At 42.3% G+C, this 23257-nt stretch overlaps 1 protein-coding gene across 15 annotated transcripts in view; it reads right to left on the bottom strand.

Annotated features, from left to right (window-relative positions):
• MIA3 (MIA SH3 domain ER export factor 3) overlaps nt 1–23257 on the bottom strand; it is an 83231-nt gene that overhangs the window by 29507 nt on the left and 30467 nt on the right. For 6 of the 15 annotated variants that reach the window (XM_082702273.1, XM_082702272.1, XM_082702271.1 and 3 more), the window contains 4 exons: nt 21140–21226; nt 15714–18468; nt 13504–13692; nt 10627–10772 (listed from right to left, as the gene is read on the bottom strand). In XM_082702273.1, the coding sequence (XP_082558399.1) occupies nt 10627–10772; nt 13504–13692; nt 15714–18468; nt 21140–21226 (3177 nt within the window). The remainder of the gene's footprint in view (nt 1–10626; nt 10773–13503; nt 13693–15713; nt 18469–21139; nt 21227–23257) is intronic. The other 9 variants (XM_082702269.1, XM_082702268.1, XM_082702265.1 and 6 more) reach the window with 2 other exon arrangements.

Raw genomic sequence — 23257 nt, 5'->3', positions numbered from 1 at the left:
TCTCTGCTGAGTGGAGAGCCTTCTTTCCTCTCTCTCTCTGCCTGTCTCTCTGTCTACTTGTGCTCTCTCTCTGTCAAATAAATAAATAAAATCTTAAAAAAAAAAAAAAGAATTATGTTTGCTTGACTACTTTATCCTAGAAAATAACTTCTTTATCCCTGGTAATATACTTTCCTCTGGAATCTACTTTATCTGGTATTAATATAGCCACTTCAGCTCTTTTTAAATGTGGGATATCTTTTTCAATCTTTTTAGTTTTAACCTTCCTATGTGTTTTTATTTAAAGTGTGATTCTTAAAGGCATCTATTTGGGTATTGCTTCTTTACCCAATCCAACAATCTCTGCCTTTTAATTGGGGTATTTAAACAAGTTCTATTTAATGTAATTACTGATACGGTTAAGTTTAAAGGCATCATCTTTTGTTCTATTTATCTCATCTGTTCTCTGTTCCCTTGTTACCTTCATTCTGCCTTCGTTTGGATCAACCGTGTCCTCTTAATGATTCGAATTCGTCTCCTCTGTTGGCTTATTAGCATTATTTTGTTATTTTACTGTTTAGTTTAGTGATTATACCATACATCTTTAACTTACCACAGTCTACCTTCCTGTGATCTTGTACTACTTCATGTGCCATAAGAACTTTATAAGAGTTATTACCATTTCTTCCTCTCCTCACCTTCGTATTATTGTTGTCATATTTTTACTTTTACATATTTTTTAAACCCATGCTACAAAAAGTTAAATTTTGAAGACATTTAAATAGTAAGATAATGGTTTTATATAACTACTTACACAGTTACCATTCCTGGCATTCTTCACCCCCTTTCTATGGCTTGACTATTTTCATCTGTCATTTTCTTTATGCCTAAAGGTCTTCCTTTAACATCTCTTATGGCACAGATGTGCTGGTGAATTCATTCAGCTCTTGTACATTGGGAAAAAAAAATCTTCATTCAATATTTGTTTTACAAAATTATTTTGCTATGATATTATAAGTCAACAATATTGTTCAAGTATGTTACAAGATATTATTCTACTGTATTCTCCTTTGCCTTCTGACAAGAAATCTTGATGTTAACCTTATCTTAATCCCTCTCTATGTAAAATGCCTTTTTCCCCCCTCTGCTTTTAAGATTACTCTTTATCACATATTATGGGCAATTCGATTATGATTACCTCAATGTAGTTTTCTTCATGCTTTGTATGTTTGGGTTTCATTGAACTTCCTGAATATGTGATCTACAGTTTTCATAAATTTTAGATATTTTTAGTCATTATGTCTTTAAATATTTTTCTGAACACCTCTTCTATCCTGTCCTCCAGTGATTCCAGTTACATTTATTAGGCTGCTTGAAAGTGTCTCACAGTTCACAGATGACCTCACCATTTTTCTTGAGTCATTTTTCCCTATGTAATTCATTTTGGATAGCTTCTATAGTTATGCCTTCAAGTTCACTAACCTTTTCATCTACAATGTCTAGTCTAGCATTCATCCCAACCAGGGTGGCACTGCAGTTTTCAACCTGTAAGACTGATTTGGGTCCTTTTTTTTTTTTTTTAATCTTTCATGTCTCCACTTAACTCCTAACATCCAAAATACAGTAATAATAACTATTTTAATACCCTTGCCTAATTCTAACATCTCTGATAGTTCTTGGTTGGTTTTGATGGGTTGATTTTTCTCCTCTTCATGTTTCTATTTTTTTGCCTCTTTGCATGCCTGAAAACCTCTGATTAGATGTCATGTATTATGAACAAATGTGATGGTTAATTTTGTGTCAACTCTTCTAGTTATGGAGTAACCAAATTAAACCTTATTTTTGAGTGTGTCTGTGAAAGTGTTTCCATGTGAGATTAGCACTTGAATTGATGTCCTCTGTAAAGGAGGTTGCCCTTCCTGCTATGGGTAGGCAACATCCAATCTACTGAACAAACTGCGAAAGGAATTCACCCCTTCCTGCCTGATTCCTTGAGCTGGGACATCATTTTTCTTCCACCCTTGGTACTTCTGGTTCTCAGGCCTTCAGACCATCAGCTCCCCTTTGGACTCAGCCTGAGTTACGCCAATGCCTTCCTGGGTGTCCAGCTTACAGAAAGCAGACTGCGGAATTTCTCAGCCTCCAATTGTGTGTATGTCAATTCCTTATAATAAACCTCTTCTACTTATCCATCTGTGTATGGGGGTCCCATATTTGTTTTGTTTCTCTAGAGAACCTTGACTAGTATAACAAACATTCTCGAACATTGTTCTGTTTGCTCAGATACTTTGATTCTTTTGCATCTTGCTTTTAAGGCTTCCTAGGCAAGACGAGCAGATTTAGTCTGAGGTGACACCCTTCTGAGTACTTTATCCAATTTTCCTCGAATTATAAGGTATATTCTTGGCCTTGTGTCAGGAACTACTCCCTCTAATCACTTGGGCGGTTTCTCTGACATTGAATAATGTTGTCAAACTCCTGCTGATGAATACTCAAAGGGGACCTTTCACAGATCCCACAGCTTGCTCTCCCTGCTGTGTTCTCCCCTTGGTACTCAGCCCTATGAACTCTAGCTGCCTCGCTTTCCCTGGACTCTCAGCTCCATCTCAATTCAGGGTTCTTCACGTCTATGCTACAAGCAGGGAACTCCTTCAGTGCCATATGCAGCCATAACTGCAGGGCTCATAGCACTGGTTCACTCTTTCAGAAATTACTCTCCTTTGTTACCTGATGTCCGGGGTCTTGAAAGCAGTTTCATTTATTTTGCCTCAGTTTTTTTTTTTTTTTTCTTTTCAGTTGTTTCAGTAAGGAAGGTAGATAAAGCCAGAATCTTGGCTAAATGCAAAAATTATTTGCTTATTTTTAAATAAGATAATGAAATTAATTTTTAAAATTACTCACAGAGGAGGTAACAACAGGTTCAATGGAACTGAGACAAAGCCCAGACTTCTCTGAAATTTTACAAATTGTTTTATAAATTGGCATTGGAGCTTGTAAATATGTTAGATACTTATCAAACAAGACAAAGCAAAACAAAAAAATATTTTAAAGTAACCCTTAAAAAGAGCAAGCAAAAATGAAACAGTTGACCTAACTGTGAATCAAACTGATGGCAGGAGAACAGAAAGGAATTCTTTTTAAGCATTACTCTTTATCACATATTATGGGCAATTCGATTATGATTACCTCAATGTAGTTTTCTTCATGCTTTGTATGTTTGGGTTTCATTGAACTTCCTGAATATGTGATCTACAGTTTTCATAAATTTTATGAAAAATTTATGAGGGATATACCTTAAAAACAAAAATAACTGCAAAACATCCTGAAAACATTTTCAGTAACAAATATGTTACTGAACATAAGGTGTTGATATAGGTATTTTTAAAACTGTTTGAATATTGTACAATAAAAAATAAATGTGCTGACATCATGGAAACCTGAGATTTCCAACACTGGAGAAAGAAAGTACATGTGTAAGATAGATGAGGTTAAGTAAAGTCCCTCGAGCATCCTGAATTTCTTTTAGGAGTATCCATATGGCACCAAGATGACTGTTCACACACACAAAAACTATGTCTGTCCTAGCTTTGTCTGCTGAAAAGGTCTAGAAATGTTGGCCGACTCAAAAGCAATAAACAACCTAAGTACCGAGACTGTGGTCTTTAAATACCATTTCCCATCAAAAGGAATCAGGACCTCCCTGGAGAAAGGACTTTTTCACGACCTGGGCAAGAAATGTAGATGAGCGTAGACTATCTTACCACACTAGAAAGCAAGGAAGCGGTCAGTGAGCACTGGGTGGTGTCAGAAAGGCCCAGAAGCAAGGTGAAAAGGTTCCAAATTCAAAGAAATTGAACACTGAGAAGAATAAGAATTACAGCTAATTAAAACACTCCAAATATTTTTAAATTCATGACATCATAATGATCAGAAAGAGTTAGAAGAAACACACCAAAAAAATCATTTTGGCATCTTTTTATAAAGCCACGAAGACAACTCATTATTCTGGGAAGCATTTAAATAGAACCAAATATTTATACTGCCTGAACTATACAAACCAAATCTCAGTGTAAAGAATACTTGATTATAAACTTCTTTTTGGAGAAATATCCCACCTTTTAAATGAAGCAGGAACAACATGATCAGCATATCAGCATTTTGCCACCTATAATATATTGACAGATTTAGTCAATGTCACCAATGACTAGTGACATCAAAAATGGAAGGAGAGGGCTGCCTGGGGTGGCTCAGTCGTGATCTGACTCTTGATTTCAGCTCAGGTCGTGATCTAAAGGTCATGAGATGGAGCTCTGCGTTGTCTCTGCGTTGTTTTCTGTCCTCAGTGCAGAATCTGCCCAAGATTCTCTCTCTCCTTCTCCCTCTGCCCTTCCCCCTGCTTCTGTGCACGCTCTTTCTCTTTTTCTCTTTCTAAATATATAAAATCTTAAAAAAAAAAAAAATTGAGGAGCATCTAGTCATTAGACGGCTCCTGCTGAAAGTATACATCTCCTACTAAGTATCTTTGCCAATCATACCGAGCCTGAATCTGACTACTGATTCCCAGTAAATATAAAGAACCAGGGAAACATGTTCAGTCATATTGGAGGCTGCGGTTAGCAAGATACAGACCATGATAACCCCTAGAAGGTAAACGAGCCTATTTCCGCAGTAAATATATTCCAACAGCACTAAACAAACAAAAGAAGAAATCTACAGAGGAAATGATATTCGTGCCCTCCCCCGAAATAACCAGAAAATCAGGTAGAGAACAACAGGCAGCAAGCAGCTGTGACCCCCGAGGGAAGAGAAACAAACGAGGTGAGCCTGGAGATCCCCCAGCTTTCTACGAGGAGGTACTTTCTAGGCCCCAGTACCGGGAGGGAGAAACCCTGTGAGTCCCCCAGTCTCGCCAAGGAGGCGGAGAACAGAGTTCAGGGAGACTGAGGTATGGGAACCGGGCCAGGAAAAGCACCGGAAAGAGGAGAACTACAGAAAAAGGCTTCTAGAAATCTGCAAGGGGGTTTCCTTTGATCTTCGCTGAAATCTGAGGCAGCACCTGTATAAAGTAAGATGTTTAACGGAAGATCTGAGGCTGGACAAAAAGCACGGCTGCCAGGACGCTGGAAGCTGAAGAGTTCCCAGAGAGAACACGGGCCTGGGAGGCGAATCGTGTTCCAGCCAGTTAGAGCAACCTGACCCTGTTCAAGGCATTCAGCAGACTCCAGAAGAATCACGCCTCACGAGCAGGGCTATTCTAACTCTCGAATAAAGACTACTGCGTACACATCCCTAACAAATCTTAAAAACAAGACTAGAAAGGATCAAGCTGGTCCCCAAGTAACAACAGTCCAGGCAAAGCAAACTCTGATACTTTTAGAGGAAGCCACTAAAAAGCAGTTACTCAACAATGTAACATTCACCGGGCCTAGCATCCAGCAACAACAAATCACCAGACGTGTAAAAAAACAGGAAAATATGTCCCATGAGGAGGAGATAAATCAATCTCTAAAAACAGACCAAGAAGTTGCAACAGAGATGACAGAACTAATTTGCTAAAAAGAACTTTAAAGAATTATTTAGAAGTATATTAAGAATTAAAAGAAAGCCATGACCATATTGACAAAAGGTAGAAGATACAAAATAGAATTAAGTGCACCTTTAAGAGCTGAAAAATAAAATATCAGAAATGAAAATTTCAAAAAAAAAAAAAAAAGAAATGAAAATTTCACAAAAGGTCAATGAATGTGAAGACAGTAATGGGAATATATCTACACAGAAGCAAAGACGTAAGAGACCGAAAATCAACAAGAGAACAAGGCCTCAGTGACCTATGGAACACTACAGTGGTCTTACCATACATGTAATTAGAGTCCAAGAAGGAAAGGCAAGAGAAGAGGGATACAAAAAAATCTAAAGAAATAATGTGAAAACTCATCAAACCGGATATAGTAAGAGTGACTTTTACTAAAAGTAATCATGGTTCAATTAACCTGACTTTTTTAAAAGGTGTGTTTATTCACAGATGACATGACCACCTATCTGCCCAGAGAAGCCTATGAAATGTGCAAAAAAAATCCTACAACTAATAAATTTAATAAGGTATTAAGATACAAGGTCAATATACAAACACCAACTGTATTTCTATAAACACAAAACAACTATAAATGAGATGTAAGACCGACACCATTTACAACATGAAAAGTCACAAAAAACACAAGCATATGTTAACAATATGCATGAAATCAGTACACAGAGACTAAGGAAGTTTCTTAGCAGTGTCCTGGAGGTCTCTTACAGACCTTCTTTAGATCTGTGTAGATGAACTTAGTTCTTAGATTAGAAAGCCTTAATATTTGTTGACACCAATTCTCCTTAAACTCATCTATAGATTCAACACAGTAACAAAATCTCACCAAGTTTTTTTTATAAAAGTTGCTGTTGGTTCCAAAATTTCTACGGAAATGCAAAGAAACCAAGATAGCCAAAACAATTTTGCCAAAGGACTACCCGATTCTAAGACCCACTATAAAGCTATACTAACCAGAAAAGTGTGTTGTTATCTTAGAATAAAAACATAAATCAATGAAACAGATTTGAGTCCAGAGGGATTCACAAATATGGTCAGCTGATTTCAACTCAATGTGCCAAGGTAATCTCAAGGGAAAAGAAATGCTACAGGAGCAACTGGATATCCATAGGAGGGAAAAAAAAATGAAATGTGACACCATTCACAAAAATCAACTCAACATGGAGCGGAGACCTAAGCATGAAAAGTATTAACTATAAAACTTCTGGAAGAAAATATGAGAAAATATTTGCATCTTTGGAATGACCTATGATTCCTTGGGCAGGAAACAAAATGCACTAACCATAAAAGTAAAAATTAACAAAATGGTATTCTATCAAAATTACAAATTTGCGGGTCGCCTGGTGACTCAGTGGGTTAAAGCCTCTGCCTTCGGCTCAGGTCATGATCTCAGGGTCCTGGGATTGAGCCCCGCATCGGGCTCTCTGCTCAGCATGGAGCCTGCTTCCCCCTCTCTCTCTGCCTGTCTCTCTGCCTACATGTGATCTGTGTCTGTCAAATAAATAAATAAAATCTTAAAAAGGAATTTTTTTTTAAGAATTACAAATTTGCTCTTCAAAAACAGTGTCAAAAAACTGAATAGCCAGGAAATAAACCAGAAGAAATTATTCGTAATATACATCTGACAAAGGAGTTGTATCCAAAATATAAGAAGAACTCTTAGACCTTAGTATTTAGAAGGAAAATAGCCCAGTTTAAGAAAGGGCAAGGGGCGCCTGGTGGCTTAGTTGGTTAAGTGTCTGCTTTTGGCTCAGTTGTGATCTTAAGGTCCCGGGATAAGCCCCAAGTCACGCTGCCTACTCACCAGGGAGTCTGTTTCTCCCTCTCCCTCTGCCTCCCCCATGCTCACTCTCTCTCTCAAATAAATAAAAGCTTAAAAAAAAAAAAAAAAGGCAGAAGAGGGGCACCCGACTGGCTCAGTCAAAAAAGCACACAATTCTTGATCTTGGGGTAATAAGTTCAAGCCCCACACTGGGTATAGAAACTGCTTAAATAAATAAAATAACTTTTTTTTAAAAGGGCAAAAGAAAATAAATACATAAATAAATTTTAAAACGGCAAAAGATTTGAAAAGCTATTTCACGGATGAACACACAAAATATATGGCCACCCAAAAAACTGCTCAGCATCATAAATCATGAAGAAATACAAATAAAACCACAAAGATATGCTGCCTACTGGAATGGCTACAATTTAGGACTGATAATACCAAGTGTTAGCAAATATGGGACGAACTGAAGGGTCATAAATTGCCAGTGGAAGAAGAAATTGGGATACTTCTGAGACCTGTCTGGCAGCTTCTTTTAAGATAAAGCAAACTGACCATTTGGCTGGGCAGTTTTACTCCTCGGTATCACTCCCATTTTATAATTAAAATTGTACAACAGGAAAACCTAATCTGTAGTGAAAAAAAGGGTTGCCAGGAGCAGGCGGTAAGGGAGATAAACTGGGGAGGTACATGAGAAACTCGTGTGAATGAAGGAATGTTCCATGTCTTGGTTATGACTGTTTTTACATGAGTGAATACCTTTGTTAAAACTCACTGAGCTGTATTCTTAAAATGGGTACTCTTTGCTGTATATGATTTATATCTGATTTTAAGTTGATTTTAAGATATATAGCAGCCTACTACAACATCCGGACCTCAAGAGGATCCTGATTTGAATAAGAGCAATTTTTAAAAAGCAGGGGAGGGGATTTCGAATGTGTCCAACCTTGGGTGATACTAAGGAATTACTGCTAAGCCGGGTAATGGGCTCATGGGCTCATTTTACAATTGTCTCTACTTTTGTATGTTTGAAATTTTCCACAACAAAACACTTTTAAAAAGTAAAGAATAACTTCAAATGTTTAAAGGGTTATTATGTAGAAAAAGAATTCAATTCTAGGAAGAGTCACGTGGAAGAAAATCGGGAGTCAATAAGAGAATGTACACGCCAAGAGAGCATCAGTGAGTGGCCTTGTAAGGTTAGGACACTCTTGCTAGGAACTGCTGACGTCCAGATCCCGTAACTACCTGCCAGGGTGCAGGAGAGGAAATGACTACAATTTGTGAAGCTAACCAAGCTGTCCTCAAGGGTCCCTTCCTGATCTAAGACTCCATTACCTGGGGATCCCTGAATCTGCCTCCTGGTTCAGTTTCCAGAACAAGCCAGCACCCCATTCCTCCCCAGCCCTACCAAATAATTATCTATACTGTTTGATACTTCACGGAAACGATTTCAAATATTTTCCATTTTCCCCCATGTTCATATATATCTGAAATGCCATTTTCTTAAACCTTTTCAAAATCAGAATCATGCCTTGTACCTCTTGGAATCTTGTACTCCTCACACAATACTGGGCCATCAAAATGCCTTCTTGACAACACCTTTCAGGTCAATGTTGCTTTGTAACAATTTGCCCTTTCCCCTCACCGTTCCTGTGTCTTCTTCCACCATCCCACAAGTGGAGACCCTGTCCTATATAACCTCTGTGTCCCCCAGTCCTATATAAACTCTGTGTCCCCCAACCCAGACCTAGAACAGGGCTCTGGGCATAGCCACCAAGAAAGTAAAGAATTTCTCCCACATCTGGAGCCTGTTAAAGTTCTGAAGTGACAAGGATTCATCCTGATGATTAAATCTGAATTTGGAGATTGCCTTAATCACTGAAAATTTCATTATTCTAACTGCACAAACCACCACAGCCATAGAGAAAACTGGAAAATCTTTCCCACCCTGGGAAAGACATTGAATACCTGAATTCCCCAGGTATTCAATGTCTTGACACTGCCCTCTGACCACCCAAATGAGAAGTGCACAGCGGGTGAGATCCTACAAAATGCCAGGCATGGCACTAGACACTTTATCATCGAGTCATTTAGTTCTTCCAACACCTGGAGTAGGCATCATCTGCATTTGGAAGATGTATGACAGCTACACACAGTTTAGTAATTTGCCCAAGCTTCTAGAGGATGCATCGGGGATTTGAAACAAGATCATCCTGCCTCAAAACTCGTGCATTTTTATGGAACAGAAAAGAAAAAAGGGAAAACAAAACAAAACAAAACAAAAAAACACAACTCTTTCCTACGCAAGTCTTGAAATAACAGAACCTAATGGAAAAATATTTTTGTGGGAGGATACTTTCTCTACAGGTCCAAAGACAACCTGGCCTCCAACTTCTGAAAGCTTGCTCATTCCCACAATTTACCAAGAAAAATGTCCAATTTCAACAAATACCACAAGAGGGAGCTAAGTCCTAAAAAGCTCAGATCTACTTCCAGCTAGATTAAATGTCTCGTCTGGATCATGACTCCTTTAAGAAAGATAAATCTGAAGAGATACTGTGTCATAAGTGGCTCTTTCTAAGAAACAAATCTAATCACATCAATTTCCTGCTTAAAACCTTCCAAGGATCCCCATCCCAAACAATGTAACACCACCTGTCATGATCCACAACTTCCCTTTCGGTTGGCCGGCTTTCCTCCAAAGACTACCCCCCCTTGACTGCTCTAGCTGCACCAGCAAGGCTTCCGCTGCTTCCTCAAAAGGCCTTTTCTTTGTAATAGCTTCCATGCTATTTCTTCGTCCTGACTGCATGCCACCCCCATCTCCCTCTTCCCACCCCTTCCATTTAGCAACAGCCTACATCAAACTCCCATTCATCCTTCAACTCCCGCTGAAACACGTCTCAGCTAACTTCAGACCTTCTCCGCCCAGCCTCCCACCACGATGAACCAACTTATCCAACACCTCACTCTACCACCAGGTAAATACTTTCTGCCCACACTATGCCTCCCGTGGAAGTCCTCATCTCCCTGGAAGACTAAGAGGTCCTGGAGGGGAAGAGCCATGTTTTACAGCCAGCACGGACACAGCGCAGATCCTCTCCAAGGGTGGAACTGCACTAAGAACCCAGCAAATTATACACTTGTGGTTTGCTTCAGAGGCTAACATAAAGGATCGGCACAAATTTTCATAAAGACATTTTAAGCTCTTTACCTCATGCTCAAGATCAACTCAAAAACTGTAATCAATCAACATTCTATCTGAAGAAACTATATATGTCGGACTTACCGTCTTAGTTAAATAAAATATGAATGAATATATTAAAAGAATTGCATTTTCCAAAGGTGTGACACTTGCTGGCTCTTCAGCATTTGTTTCTAGTTGCTTTTTTGCATCAACAGCATCAACAGGACTGCTTTCTGTTGTAATTATCCCTAAAATTGAGGGTGAAAATTAATATTTTATTTAAGGCTTTAGAGTAAGACTTGTTTCTCTCCATTTAAAATATCTATTGAGGGGCGCCTGGGTGGCTCAGTGGGTTAAGCCGCTGCCTTCGGCTCAGGTCATGATCTCAGGGTCCTGGGATCGAGCCCCGCATTGGGCTCTCTGCTCCACAGGGAGCCTGCCTCCCTTTCTCTCTCTCTCTGCCTGCCTCTCTGCCTACTTGTGATCTCTGTCTGTCAAATAAATAAATAAAACCTTTAAAATAAATAAATAAATAAATAAATAAATAAATAAAATATCTATTGAGTGCCCACTGAATATTAGTCAGTGGCTTCTCTTAAAGACTTACATGGTTTAATGGCACCTCGCTGGCTCAGTAGGTAGAGCATGTGACTCTTGATCTCAGAGTCATGAGTTCGAAGCCCATGCTGGGGATAGAGATTACTTAAAATAATAAAATATTTACTTAAAAAAAATATATATAGCTTTTATATGTCTTATAGAAAGACTTATATAACTTATATAATTTTTTCCTTAAAGAATTATAAAAAGAAGGGGCGCCTGGGTGGCTCAGTTGATTAAAGAGTCTGCCTTCAGCTCAGGTTATGATCCCAGGGTCCTGAGACTGAGCCCCGCATCCAGTTCCCTGCTCAGCGAGGAGTCTGCTTCTCCCTCTCCCTCTGCTCCTCCCCCCTGCTCGTACTCTCTCGCTCTCAAATAAAATAAAAATTATAAAGAGAACAAAATTCAGAATGCCCATTAGAGCCATCATACCCTTCCGCTATGAAATGAGCTCACCTCCAACAAAATCTACACACTGAGAAAGGCGGAATATTATATTTTTCCCACACAGACACAGTTGCCTTTAACAAACATTCAGTGCTGGTGAAGCACTGTGTCAGAGACGTCAGGCAAACCAGGAGTGAGCGCCAGCGTGCAGACCTGCAGCTCGGAGAGTCCGATGCTCAGCCCGGCGTCTGGCACCTGGCAGGCACTCGGTGGCCGCTGACCGAACGGACGAATGACAGTTCCACAAAAGAGAATATGGCAAATGCCCAGAGACCCTAACGGGAACTGCTGACAGCATCGGGGGGATCCGCCTAAGAGGTAGGATTCCAGCATTGCGTGAAAGGGTTTCACCCGCAGAGGTGATGGGGAGGGATTTCAGTTTGAATTACTTGAGTCTGGGACACATCTTAGGAAACCACTAGAAGTTCAAGCAGCAATTAGTGATGGGTGGGGCAGGGGCCTCCTGCGTCTCCTCCAACCAGGAGATTCCACTCACTACTGATCTGGGAACCTGACCTCTGAAATGTTCTGTGTCAGGCGAGCATCTCCACGTCAGAGACGCAAGAAGGGATATTTGCGAAGATGAGCCTATAAAGGCAGTCGATGTTATTTTGTGACAGACCTTAAAGGACAAGGCAAAAAATCTGTTTTTAATTCTGCAAGCAGAACTTTTCCTAGCCCTCACAGTTTTTGAGCAAGAGAATAACAAGACTTGATGGTATATGACTCATTTTCAGTAAGGAGAACGCTTCTGACTGAAAGTTTAGAACCAGAGAGAATGACGCATGAATGTTCCCCTGGAACACGGGAGACGTCTGATACGTCATTTCTTCTCGAATTTGCAGAATTCCTCCCCACGCTGGCTTCTCTGGTACTCTGAAGAGAGGGGGAGGGTCCAGCCAGGGCTACCAGGTCTCACGGTATCACAGGGAAATGCTACAGCCACAGTTAGAGACCACAACCTCTAAGAACACAAACACGGTAATGAAATCACGCCACAACAGCGGACACGCAAAACAGCACGACCAGCTCTTCTTCATTGGAACCTAGTGATACCATTACTGGGGCTGGATTATTGTTTTAAACATTTTCCTCAATTCAAGGGAAATGAGCTGCTCTCAACTGACTGCTGTGCTCTGTGATGCGGCCGTATGGACCGGCCACTCGGGACCACCACACACTGCCAAGTCCTGCACTGTTCCCTATGGAGAGCTACCAGGCGTAAATGTCCCCTCCGCGGTTTTTAAAAAGGTTTTTGCCCAGTCTAGGCAGCAAATGAACAAAAGAGCTAAGCCACAGCGTAGTCTACCGGGGGCAGGGCGGGGTGCAGGGGACTAAGGAGTGGGGAGAAAACACGGAATTTGTGAGTTTCAGCATAGCGGTTCTCAAACTTTCAAGGGATCAGAATTTCCTGGAGGGCCTGTGAAACACAGCTTGCTGGTCTCCTCCCCCAGAGTTTCTGATGCCTCTGGTCTGGCTGAAAACTGTTTATATTCTACTGTGTTAGAACATAAGGCTTCTTAGAATAATATTTTAGATTAAAATTATTCACATAAGTAATGACAGCCAAACACTGGTTTTTGGTTACAGTTTCTGGTCTTTTTCGTACTGCTGATCTCCACTCGCCTTGACTCCTGCTTTTCTTTCCCTTCTGGGGTTTCTTATTTCTTAAACTCACTCATTGAGCCTCTTTTATTCTCCCTTCTGATTTCCTACCTTTAAGAACAAATGTCCACGGGTGCCTGGCGGGCTCAGTTGGTAGAACATTTGACTCCTGATCTTGGGGTCATGAGTTTGAGCCACACACTGGGTGCAGAGATTACTTAAATAAATAAATATAAAAGGGGGGGAGAAAGAACAAATAAAAAAGAGCATAGAAGCTCTCCTTTATGACATACCTCTACTTCATAGAGAAAAATCTGCAAAGTTTACCTGGGTCTATGTCTTTCTCAGTATTTGGCTCCTGTGACACGTCTGGGCCACCCTTGTCACCAGTCACAGGTTGATCCAACTGGCTGGGCTCTTTGAGAATCTGTACTTTAAGGTCCTCTGCATTATCTTGCGGGAAATTGTCTTCTGGGTTATCTTGTGGGAAATTATCTTCGAGGTGTGGCTGCCTCCCTACAGGGAAGAAGAATGCATTGGGCTGGCAAAGCCTGCTCACACTCCCCACTCTGCCTTTCCCACTGGGCAGCTCCGCCTCACCATCCACCCCCCAGCGCTCCTCGACTGCCCTCCACATCCTGGTACCCCAGGGAGCACACATAACAAGGAAGTAAGAGTTTCTGCTGCTTTTGTCTCACTTCACAGACGGCTAAAATTTATAAGGCAAATCTTCTTCCAAGTATTTTATAAACAAACACATTTATGGTAGGGCCTTCAATAACCTAACTTTCCTTGGCAAATCAACACATCGTCACACAGATAAAGGTACAGAAGAGAATCCAGTCAAGCGCAGAAACATGAAACATCTACTCCGCGCAGGAAGACCACAAACTCCTTCATGACAAGCATGCTTATTTCCAGAGCTAGCACAGAGAAGCCCATTACGTACAAAGACAGTCTGAAGTACCTCTCAAATATTTCCAGAGCATGTCTAATCGTCAAAGAGAGGGAACCCACTTCTTTCCCCAAGAGGCTCAGGCCATGGCCCAATGCAACCCAGAGCAAAGATGAATTACTTTAAAGCCTCATAGTTTACCTGAAAATTCATAAGAGTGCTTGCACTCTAATGCAAAACAGATCTGCTTTGATTATACACAAAAATGTTCCCCTCCCCCAAATTCTCCGGAAAAATTGGTCCTCTGGGAAGACACATTTATTCTTGTGACTTTATGTCTCCCTGGTATTCTATCATAAGTCTCAGTTAAAATACCTCAGTCTTAAAAGCACAGGGACACAGAACAGGGCACGGAATGAGGAATCAAGTTATATCAGGATACTGGCTCAGGGTCTATTCAATTGCTATTTACAAAAAGGCTTCTATGTGTCAAGTGCTGCATCAGAGAGCTCCGTGTCCCCAGTTCCATCACTGATTAATCTAAATGCAAGAATCCTAGTGCCCAGCAGAATTTAACCTAAGTGACGGCTCCAAAGAGGCAAGAAAGAACATGAAACCCACGAAAGATGAAAACGGGGTGGGGGGGGCGGGGTAGGGACTAGATGAAGAAACTCAGGCAAGGCATCAGTTTAAACGTTATTCCTGGGGCGCCTGGGTGGCTCAGTCAGTGAAGCATCTGACTCTTGGGTTCAGCTCAGGTCATGACGCCAGGGTTAAGAAATCAACCCCACATGGGGCTCTGAGCTCAGCGTGGAGTCCGCTTGAGATTCTCTACCTCTATCCCCCCCCCCCCCCCGCTCTCTCTCTCTCTCTAAAACAAAACCTGTTTAAAAATAAATAAAAAGTAAACATTATGCCAACTAATCCTTGGTTGGAGAGCAGTTAGTTTGCGCTTAAGAAAATGTGTTCCATAGAGCCCTTTCAGAGGCATAGGGATAAAAGGCACAGCACAGGGAATCCGGTCAGTTGCTCCAATAGTGCTGGAGGAAACAGACGGGAGCTAGCTTGCAGTGAGCACAGCATAGACGTGCAGAGTCATTATGTTGCACACCTTGATACTAATGTAACACTGTGTGTCAACCAGACTTCAATTAAAAAAAGAATTTACTTGGGGTGCCTGGCTGGCTCAAACAACAGAACATGCAACACCTAACCTTAGCGTCATGAGTTCAAGCCTCATGTTGAATATAGAGCTTACTTTAAAAAAAAAAAAGTTTTGTTTTTTTTTTTTTACTAAGTTAAAATCAAGTTCCCTTTCATAATTCTATAGGATGTATTCTGTTAACAGGTTTACTTGGTGTATCATTTTCTTGTCTATAGCTTTCTCGTTCTCTGCTTGTCAAGTCTCCTTTCGAGAATGCTACCAGTCCCAACGGTCCGAAGGGGAAAACAGTAAGAAATCCTTACCCACGCTCTGGCCTGGAAGAAGGCAGGGACATGCGGGCTGTTGTGCCTTACCTTCAGGCACTCTGTAAACTGGTCAGAGCTTCAGAAATAAGGCAGCAAGCCCCCAGCAGCCACGCACCCCCCCCCCCCCCGCTTCTCAAGCGCACCCCCACGGGGCCACAGGCGGGCACTTTACCTTCCATGGAGCCGCCCCAGCCTTCGGGCGGGAGCTGGGCCGTGGTCGGCGGTTCCTTCTCCTCCACCGCCGAGTGTTTGTACCTGACGAAATAGATCAGGTCTTGAACATCGTCGAGCACCGCCGCCTCCTCAAATACGTCACTGTCCTTCATTCCCAGATCTCTGCTCTCAGTCACACGGGCGTCCAGCATTTTCTCCGCTGTGCTCAGAATGTGGGACTCGGAGGCTCGGAAGACCTTATCCAGGACTTTTTCCACGTTATAGGGCAGACTCTCCTGCTGCGCGGACTTCAGCCTTGACGCCATTTCGTGGAACATGGCTTCTAGCTCATGGACATCAAAGTATTTCCGGAGCCTCTGTAGAGACTGCTGGTCTTTAAAGAAGCTGCCGATTACAGGCAGGTCCTCCACGTCGTCGCTGCGAGCAGGGGTGTGGGTACCCGGCGCCCGGGGTGGCCAGTCACCTTCGTGCTCCTCGGCACTGGTCCCCTGGCTCTCTGTGTCCACGAACCCCTCCAAGTCCTCCTGGTCCTCCTCCGAGAGCTCTCCTACCCCCGGCTTCCGCGTGGATTCATCAGCGCGGTCTTCCTTAAAATCATCAGTACCTCGATTCTGAAACATTTCACCCAACTCTAGAGTCTGATTTTGCTTGTCCGAAGAGTCCCTGCCTTCAGAGGCCCGCTGTGCTTTCGGAGCTCCAGGAGGGCTCTCTGTTTCCGCCGCCCTGCCCCCTGGGTCTGCCCTACTGCCCAGAGTTTCACTTTGTCTTTCAATTTCCAAAGTATGACCAGTTTCTTCTTTGCTTCCTTCCGTTTCTGCGTCAGGATTAATGGCGCCGACTACAGCCCCTGGGGGGGCCCACGGATCAACGTCTAACCGCCCGCCCTGGATCTCAGGGCTTTTTTCTTTAGACTGTTTTGCACTTAAAGCATTTTCATCCTCCAGGAGCTCTTCGGGGCTGTCATCATCCTCTGCCTCTGGTCTCTCAGTATGGACACCAGGTCCCTGCGGGCTCTCTGTCTGGCCTGTTGCCTCCACTTCCCGAGAGCCCGCCTCAGGCTTGGAAGGAGCAACGTCTTCACCAGAGGAGCCCTCCTGGGCCTTGTCCCCCGAGAGCCTCCTCTCCTCACCCGTCTGCTTGTGTGCGGCCGCCTCTTTTCCTTGTGGCCGGGAATGATTTCTTTGCCCAAGGGGACCCTCTTCTTCCCGTTCTCTCGGCAACCCCATTTCATCCAGAGGGGAGGGTCTAGGCTGATCCTGAGTCTGAGGAAGCCGTTTCTCTTTGAATTCCTCACTTGGACGGTCCACTGACAGCGTGTGCGGCTGTGGTCCCCCTGCTAGAACAGGCACTTCCTCCACCTTGTCTCTGGACGCGTTACGCTGGTGACCTCCCAACAGTGCTGCAACACCCAGAGCCTCCTGTCCAGGCTTCTCCTCGTTCACTTGACTCTCTGAAGCTTCGGGTTTTGGCTCACGTTCTGAGCCCCCTCCCAAAATCTGCTCTCCAGGCTTTTCTTCACGGAGCATTCCTTTTGAAATGTGAACAGCTGCTCCTTTTAGGTCATTTTCTTTGTTGTCAAAGGCTGATGCCAACACTTCTCTACCCCCTCCAGCAGCTGGCAAAGAGCCAGGGTGGCTGCTCTGAGGAGAACTGTGAGAAGTCATGCCTTCCTGCTTTTGCTCCTCCAGCCCCTCCTCAGCCTGTGCCAGGCCCCTCTTGGATTCCTCAATGTTCCTCCCTTTTTCTGTAATGTGAATTTCCGGGTCTTTGTCATTATTTGTTTTAGGGACATCCACGGTCAAAAGACTATCTTCTGCTTTTTTAGGGTCGATAGACTCCGTGGCTGATCGTGATTTCCCCGATTCGCTACCTGGGACGGACCCATCATCACCCTCCTCTGAATCAGAGCTCCCTGAATCCACACCTGTTTGTCTGTCACCTTCCGTGAAGGGGAGGATAATATCCTCCCAGTCTGTTGCGACATTTTCCTCGTAGTTTTTGATGCCGGGGGGCTGAGCGGCCTCCACCTTGTCCTCTTCATCTGGCCTCTGCTCTCTCTCTGCTGAATAGTTCTCAACCCCAGACGTCGCTGGAGGTTTCACGTCCTCTTCGCCATGTGTGAAGGTCAGTAACAGCAGCTCATCAAAGTTCTCCTCTTCCTCCTTGGCCACTGTGTAATACTCAGTGTCCAATTCCTCATCAAAATCATCTTCTAAGGAAGTAACGAGTCTGGTTGTCTCATCATCAGATACAAGTGCATCGGCCGTGGAGCCAAATTTGGTTTTTAAGTCCAGAGTCATTTCTTTTTTCAAAAGTTTATAAGCATCAATCTTTTCCTGTTCACTCAAGACCTGAGAACCATTGCTGGTCTTGTTGTTTTCACTTTCTGGCACTTTTAGTTTATCCTGTAGCATTTCCTCAAAAGGTTCAAATGAAGTTGGGTCTCCCTGAATGTGACCTGCTTGACTGTTTACATGGGGGTGGTTCTTCTGAGACCCAGATCTTTCCTTGAGTTCCTTAGTGTTTTCTGAGAAGACGTTTTCACTCTCTTCTGAGTTAACTTCTTCTGGTTCCGGTTCAATGTCCCTTTCCTCAAATGCTTCAGGAGGTGTGTCCCCATGCTGAGGTTTTTCTATACCTTTCTCAGAATCTCCAGTTGCAGAATTGGACAATTCCAAAAATCCTAAGAGTTCTTCTGTGTTATAATTATCAAAATCATCTCTTCCCCCATCAAAACAAACAAAATCTGTCTCCTACAAGAGGAAAAAAAAAAAAGTTAGCATGTTACTAAGTATCATAAGAGCAAACTCTTACCCATGCTAACAGAGGGAATCTCATATTGGCTCTAGAGGGGCTTCTGTGCCCACCTTGGGCAACAACTCTTCTTGGGTAGTGAAGGGATACAGTAGTTAAATCCACTTTCCCCTGGTTCCCTGCTTCCAAGCAGAAGGACTCCTTCCTAAGTACTCCTCCTGACCGCCCGTCCCTGTCTCTTCCCCCAGAGGAACATGATTCATGTGGCTGGGGTGTTTGCTCTGCACCATCCCTATTTTCTGTTTGGGATCCACTGGAGGGAACACATATCCTCATCCCCCCGGCCCCCGACAACACCCCACTCACTGTCAGTTTTACAGGGCAGTCAGTCCCCTGGGGGTGACCCCCTGTTAGGCAGCTCTGTCTGTGGCCCAGCAGTCTGTCTTATTCTTGACTACAAAGTTAGAAAGCCCACTATTTCTGCAACCTGAGCCATGTTCACTGAAAGGCATTATCAATAAATAATAGTGACAGTTTGGTCTCCATGTGCCTGATTCCTGGGTCTCTCAATTTGAGCACAAGTGGAAAAAAACCAGGGTGTCATTTGTTGGGTTTCCCCCAACCCCCAATATCTATGCCTGATGTTCTGGAAATTCATCTCATAACAGTTTGTGCAGAAGAAGCTGGAAGACCACCCAGCTTCCCTATCACTGTGCCCTCTGGGCTATACTTCTATTTACCCCGCTAGAGACAGGCAGAATCTCCTTGCTGTCAGGATCTAAGTCTACACAGATTTTTTTTGGCTCATATTTTCTTTATATGGAAAAGACTGACCAGCTTAGGAAGTATCTTATTAAAACACAGAGGCATGGGAACTAAACATATAAAGGCACAAAGAAGGGTGTCCAGGGGGCTCCCCACTTAATTCTTATCTCAAATATACCATGAAAACAAGATTCAGGAAGGAGTATACTCTAACTCTAAATCAGGGTTCTAGGTGTCATTAAGATCTGCTCTCAGAACTATCCATAAATCTATATTCTTCCTTTCTTCCAATAATAAGCAAATTGACATAATATGGGCCATATACAGAGGGAAAGTTAGAAAGCCAACAAAGATAACTCTCTTCTCCTAACTAAACTTTCACAAAAGTCTGAGGAGCCCCTGACCAGTGCAGTAGGGATGGATGATTTCTTCTTTTCATCACTTGTGTTTCCAAGCTATTTTCTTTTTTTTAAGATTTTATTTATTTATTTGACAGACAGAGATCCCAAGTAAGCAGAGAAGCAGGCAGAGAGAGAGGAAGGGAAGCAGGCTCCCCGCTGAGCATAGGGCCCAATGCGGGGCTCCATCCCAGGACCCTGGGATCATGACCTGAGCCGAAGGCAGAGGCTCAACCCACTGAGCCACCCAGGCGCCCCCCCCAAGCTATTTTCTTAATAGTGAGTGAAGCGTGCAGTGGGAGGTACAGTAAGAAGGCAGGCTCCCAAACTAGCAAGGTCACGGGGGCCGATGCACTGCTGTCTCACACCTCAATCCTGGGGCGGGATGTCTTTATTAGGAATGAGGCCAGAGAGGTAATGGGCTGATTTTATGACCCTTGAGATTATCGAGAAACGTGAAGGACAGCACCGGCTCTAGCACAGCACGTATTCTGTCCATCTCATCTAAGAATGGCTTGAGGCCAGGAGCACGCATGTTCTGCAGCCCTGCAAAGAACTGCTAAAGGATTCTTGAATGAAAGTGAGTGTCAATTACTATAAATTTTAAAACTCCAGAAAATAGTTAGCAGGACTGAGGATCCTCACCAGCACAGAGCCACGGGTCAGTGCACTCAGTGAATTCCGTGCAGGGTATGCAGTCAGTACTGTGCAGATCTGAGACCAGACCTCCTCCGAGTCTCTCAAATTCCCTGTTCCAAACCTATACTATAACTACACCCCCGAAATCACTAAAGACTCAGTAATAAGAAAACCAACGTAAATTGGCATTTGTGGCCTAGTACATAATGTAGGGTTCAATTTTCCCTGATCTCTTTATACTTAAAATGTCTAAGAGCTATTCAGTGAGGGGCTTCCTAATTGAGATACCTTCTCCTTTTGCTTCTAAAAAGATTTACCTCTTGGGGTTTCTGGGTGGCTCAGTCGGTTAAGCCTCCGACTCTTGATTTTGGCTCAGGTCATGATCTGAGGGTCATGAAATCGAGCCCTGTGTTAGGCTCGGCGTTCAGCGTGAAGTCTGCTTCAGTTTCTCTCCTTCTCCCTCTGCCCCTCCCCCTGCTCACGCTTGCTTGCTCTCTAAAATAAATAAATACATTTTTTTAAATGAAAGTAACTAAATAAGAAGATACTGAATTCTTAATTTTTTTCTCATATAAAGCAGTAAAGAAAAACCCTATCTATAGGAGTACACATATGAGATAACTACCAAATAATGAGAGTCTCCTATAAATTCTTTTCAGACTCTTCTTTCTTCTTTTTTCTATTTTTAAAGGTAATCTGATTCTAAATTAAAACTTGATACATACATGTGAACTTGGTTTTTTTCCTGGCCAAAACACAAAGACTTTCAAAAATCATTAACTGACTGTCACTGATGAATTTCAAATTGAGAAATTTGAATAATTTCAAATTTCAATAATTGAGAACTAAAAAAAAGTCCATAACTTACATCTGCTGGAACCTGTAGCTCCTCCTTAGTATATTCATAGACTACTTGGATTAAATCCCTTGGAAAATATCCAAAAATGCGCCCCACCTATATGAAAGAAAGGGCAAAAGAAAAACACCAATCAAAATTCTGTGTGAGAAATATAAGGGGCAGACTTCTTAGCAGTGAGAGGAAATACACAGATAGGTAGGGAGGCATAACCACAAGAGACAGATAGTTGCCCTTAAGATTACACAAATTATTATTCCAATGAAAATTAAGTACGGACTATCTTAAAACCAACTTTTCTAAAACCACTCAAGTTTCCCTTCAACATGCAACTTAATTCTATTTTTTTAAAGATTTTATTTATTTATTAGATAGAGAAAGAGAGACAGCAAGAGAGGAACACAAGCAGGAGGGGTGGGAGAGGGAGAAGCAGGCTCCCCACCAAGCAGGGAGCCAGATGCAGGACTCGATCCCAGAACCCTGGGATCATGACCTGGGCCAAAGGCAGACGCTTAACAACTGAGCTACCCAGGCACTCCCAACATGCCTCTTAATTCTAACCATAGAGCACATAAAGTTAGATTTCTCAAGTAGATAAAAGGCCTACATAAAAGAAAGTTATTGTGTATTTTGCTACTATGCAAATCAGGGGTACCTGGCTGGCTCAGGCAGAAGAGCGAGTGACTCTTGATCTCGGGGTTGTGAGTTTGAGCCCCATGTTGGGTACAGAGATCACTTAAAAATAAAGTCTTTAAAAAAAAAAACCCAAATGAAAGCTGGTTAGAAACACAATTGCAAATAACCTCTAGCAATAATTTACCAGCACATGTCACAGCTTTGGCTCATCAACTGGCACTCAGAAGTCTTTTTTAAACCAGTAAACAGCCATGAAAATTAAGTAAAAAGAATATAAAATTCCTAAAATATGTGATCAATATAATAAAAAGCAAATATTTATTGATAGAATGGGCTATAGTAGCTTTTTCAAAAACTAGATTTTCCAGTATTGGGGGAGAAAATAAAATTCATACTAATGTATATATCAAGCTGTAGTTTCATGCAAAATAAACCTCTAGAGAAAATAACACCATTTACCTACAGCACTAATGGCTAAAATACATAAAGTGTGTCTTCTTGAGACGCATACACTGTCTTCTACTGGTTGCATCTGAAATTGAAAGCAGATCTCTTCCAAGGAGGCTGACCCAACGCACCAAAGAAGAAAAAGGCTATCTTATCACCAACCCCTAAAATATCCTCATTAGGAGTGCTGCTGTTATACCTGGCAAATACGTGAAAGCCTGTCTCTGTACTAGAATACGGTCCTGAAGATTAGATAAGACGGGGCAATTAAAAACTACTACACTGGCAGCTAAAATCTAAAACTCTACAAAACCAAAAAGGACTCCAACACAAAACTAAAAAACAGAAACAAGAATGATTTTGAAAGCTAAGGGAAGAGAATTTTTAATTTCTTAAAGCGTAAGTTTCATGAAATAAGAGGAGAGACTGAGGGAAAATATACTTTTTTTCCTTTTCAGGAAAATTTTATTAGGAGACAATGGGGGGGGACACCTGGGTGGCTCAGTCAGTTAAGCGGCTGCCTTCAGTTCAGGTCATGATCCCAGAGTCCTGGGATGGAGTCCCCAAATCAGGCTTCCAGCTCATTGGGGAGTCTCCTTCTCCCTCTGCCAGCTGCTCCCTCTACTTGTACTCTGTCTCTTTCTCTCTGTGTCAAACAAATAAATAAAATCTAAAAAAAAAAGAAAAGAAAGAAAAAGAAAAAGAAAAAAAGGAAAGGAAATCTGGAAAAGGGAGAGAAGTCAGAAATACATGGATAAAGGAAATACATTTGTCCTTGTGTAGTCTCTGTCCATTGACACCACAGGTCAGATAAAACTCCGTATTTTGGTGGTGTCTGGCTGGCTCAGTCGGTAGAGCGTGTAACTCTTGATCTGAGGGTTGTGGGTTCAAGTCACATGTTGGGTATAGAGAGTCTTAAAAATAATAAAATCTTAAGGAAAAAAAATCCATAAATTTACACTGGGGGGGGTGGGTATTGTGGCTTAGGATCTGAAAAAAGAGGTTCAGAATCATGAACCCTCAGGACTGGAAGTCAGCTTTATTTAT

Source organism: Mustela nivalis, assembly GCF_964662115.1.
Source record: "Mustela nivalis genome assembly, chromosome: 16".
Lineage (NCBI taxonomy): Eukaryota > Metazoa > Chordata > Mammalia > Carnivora > Mustelidae > Mustela > Mustela nivalis.
This window is presented reverse-complemented; position numbering and strand designations above follow the sequence as displayed.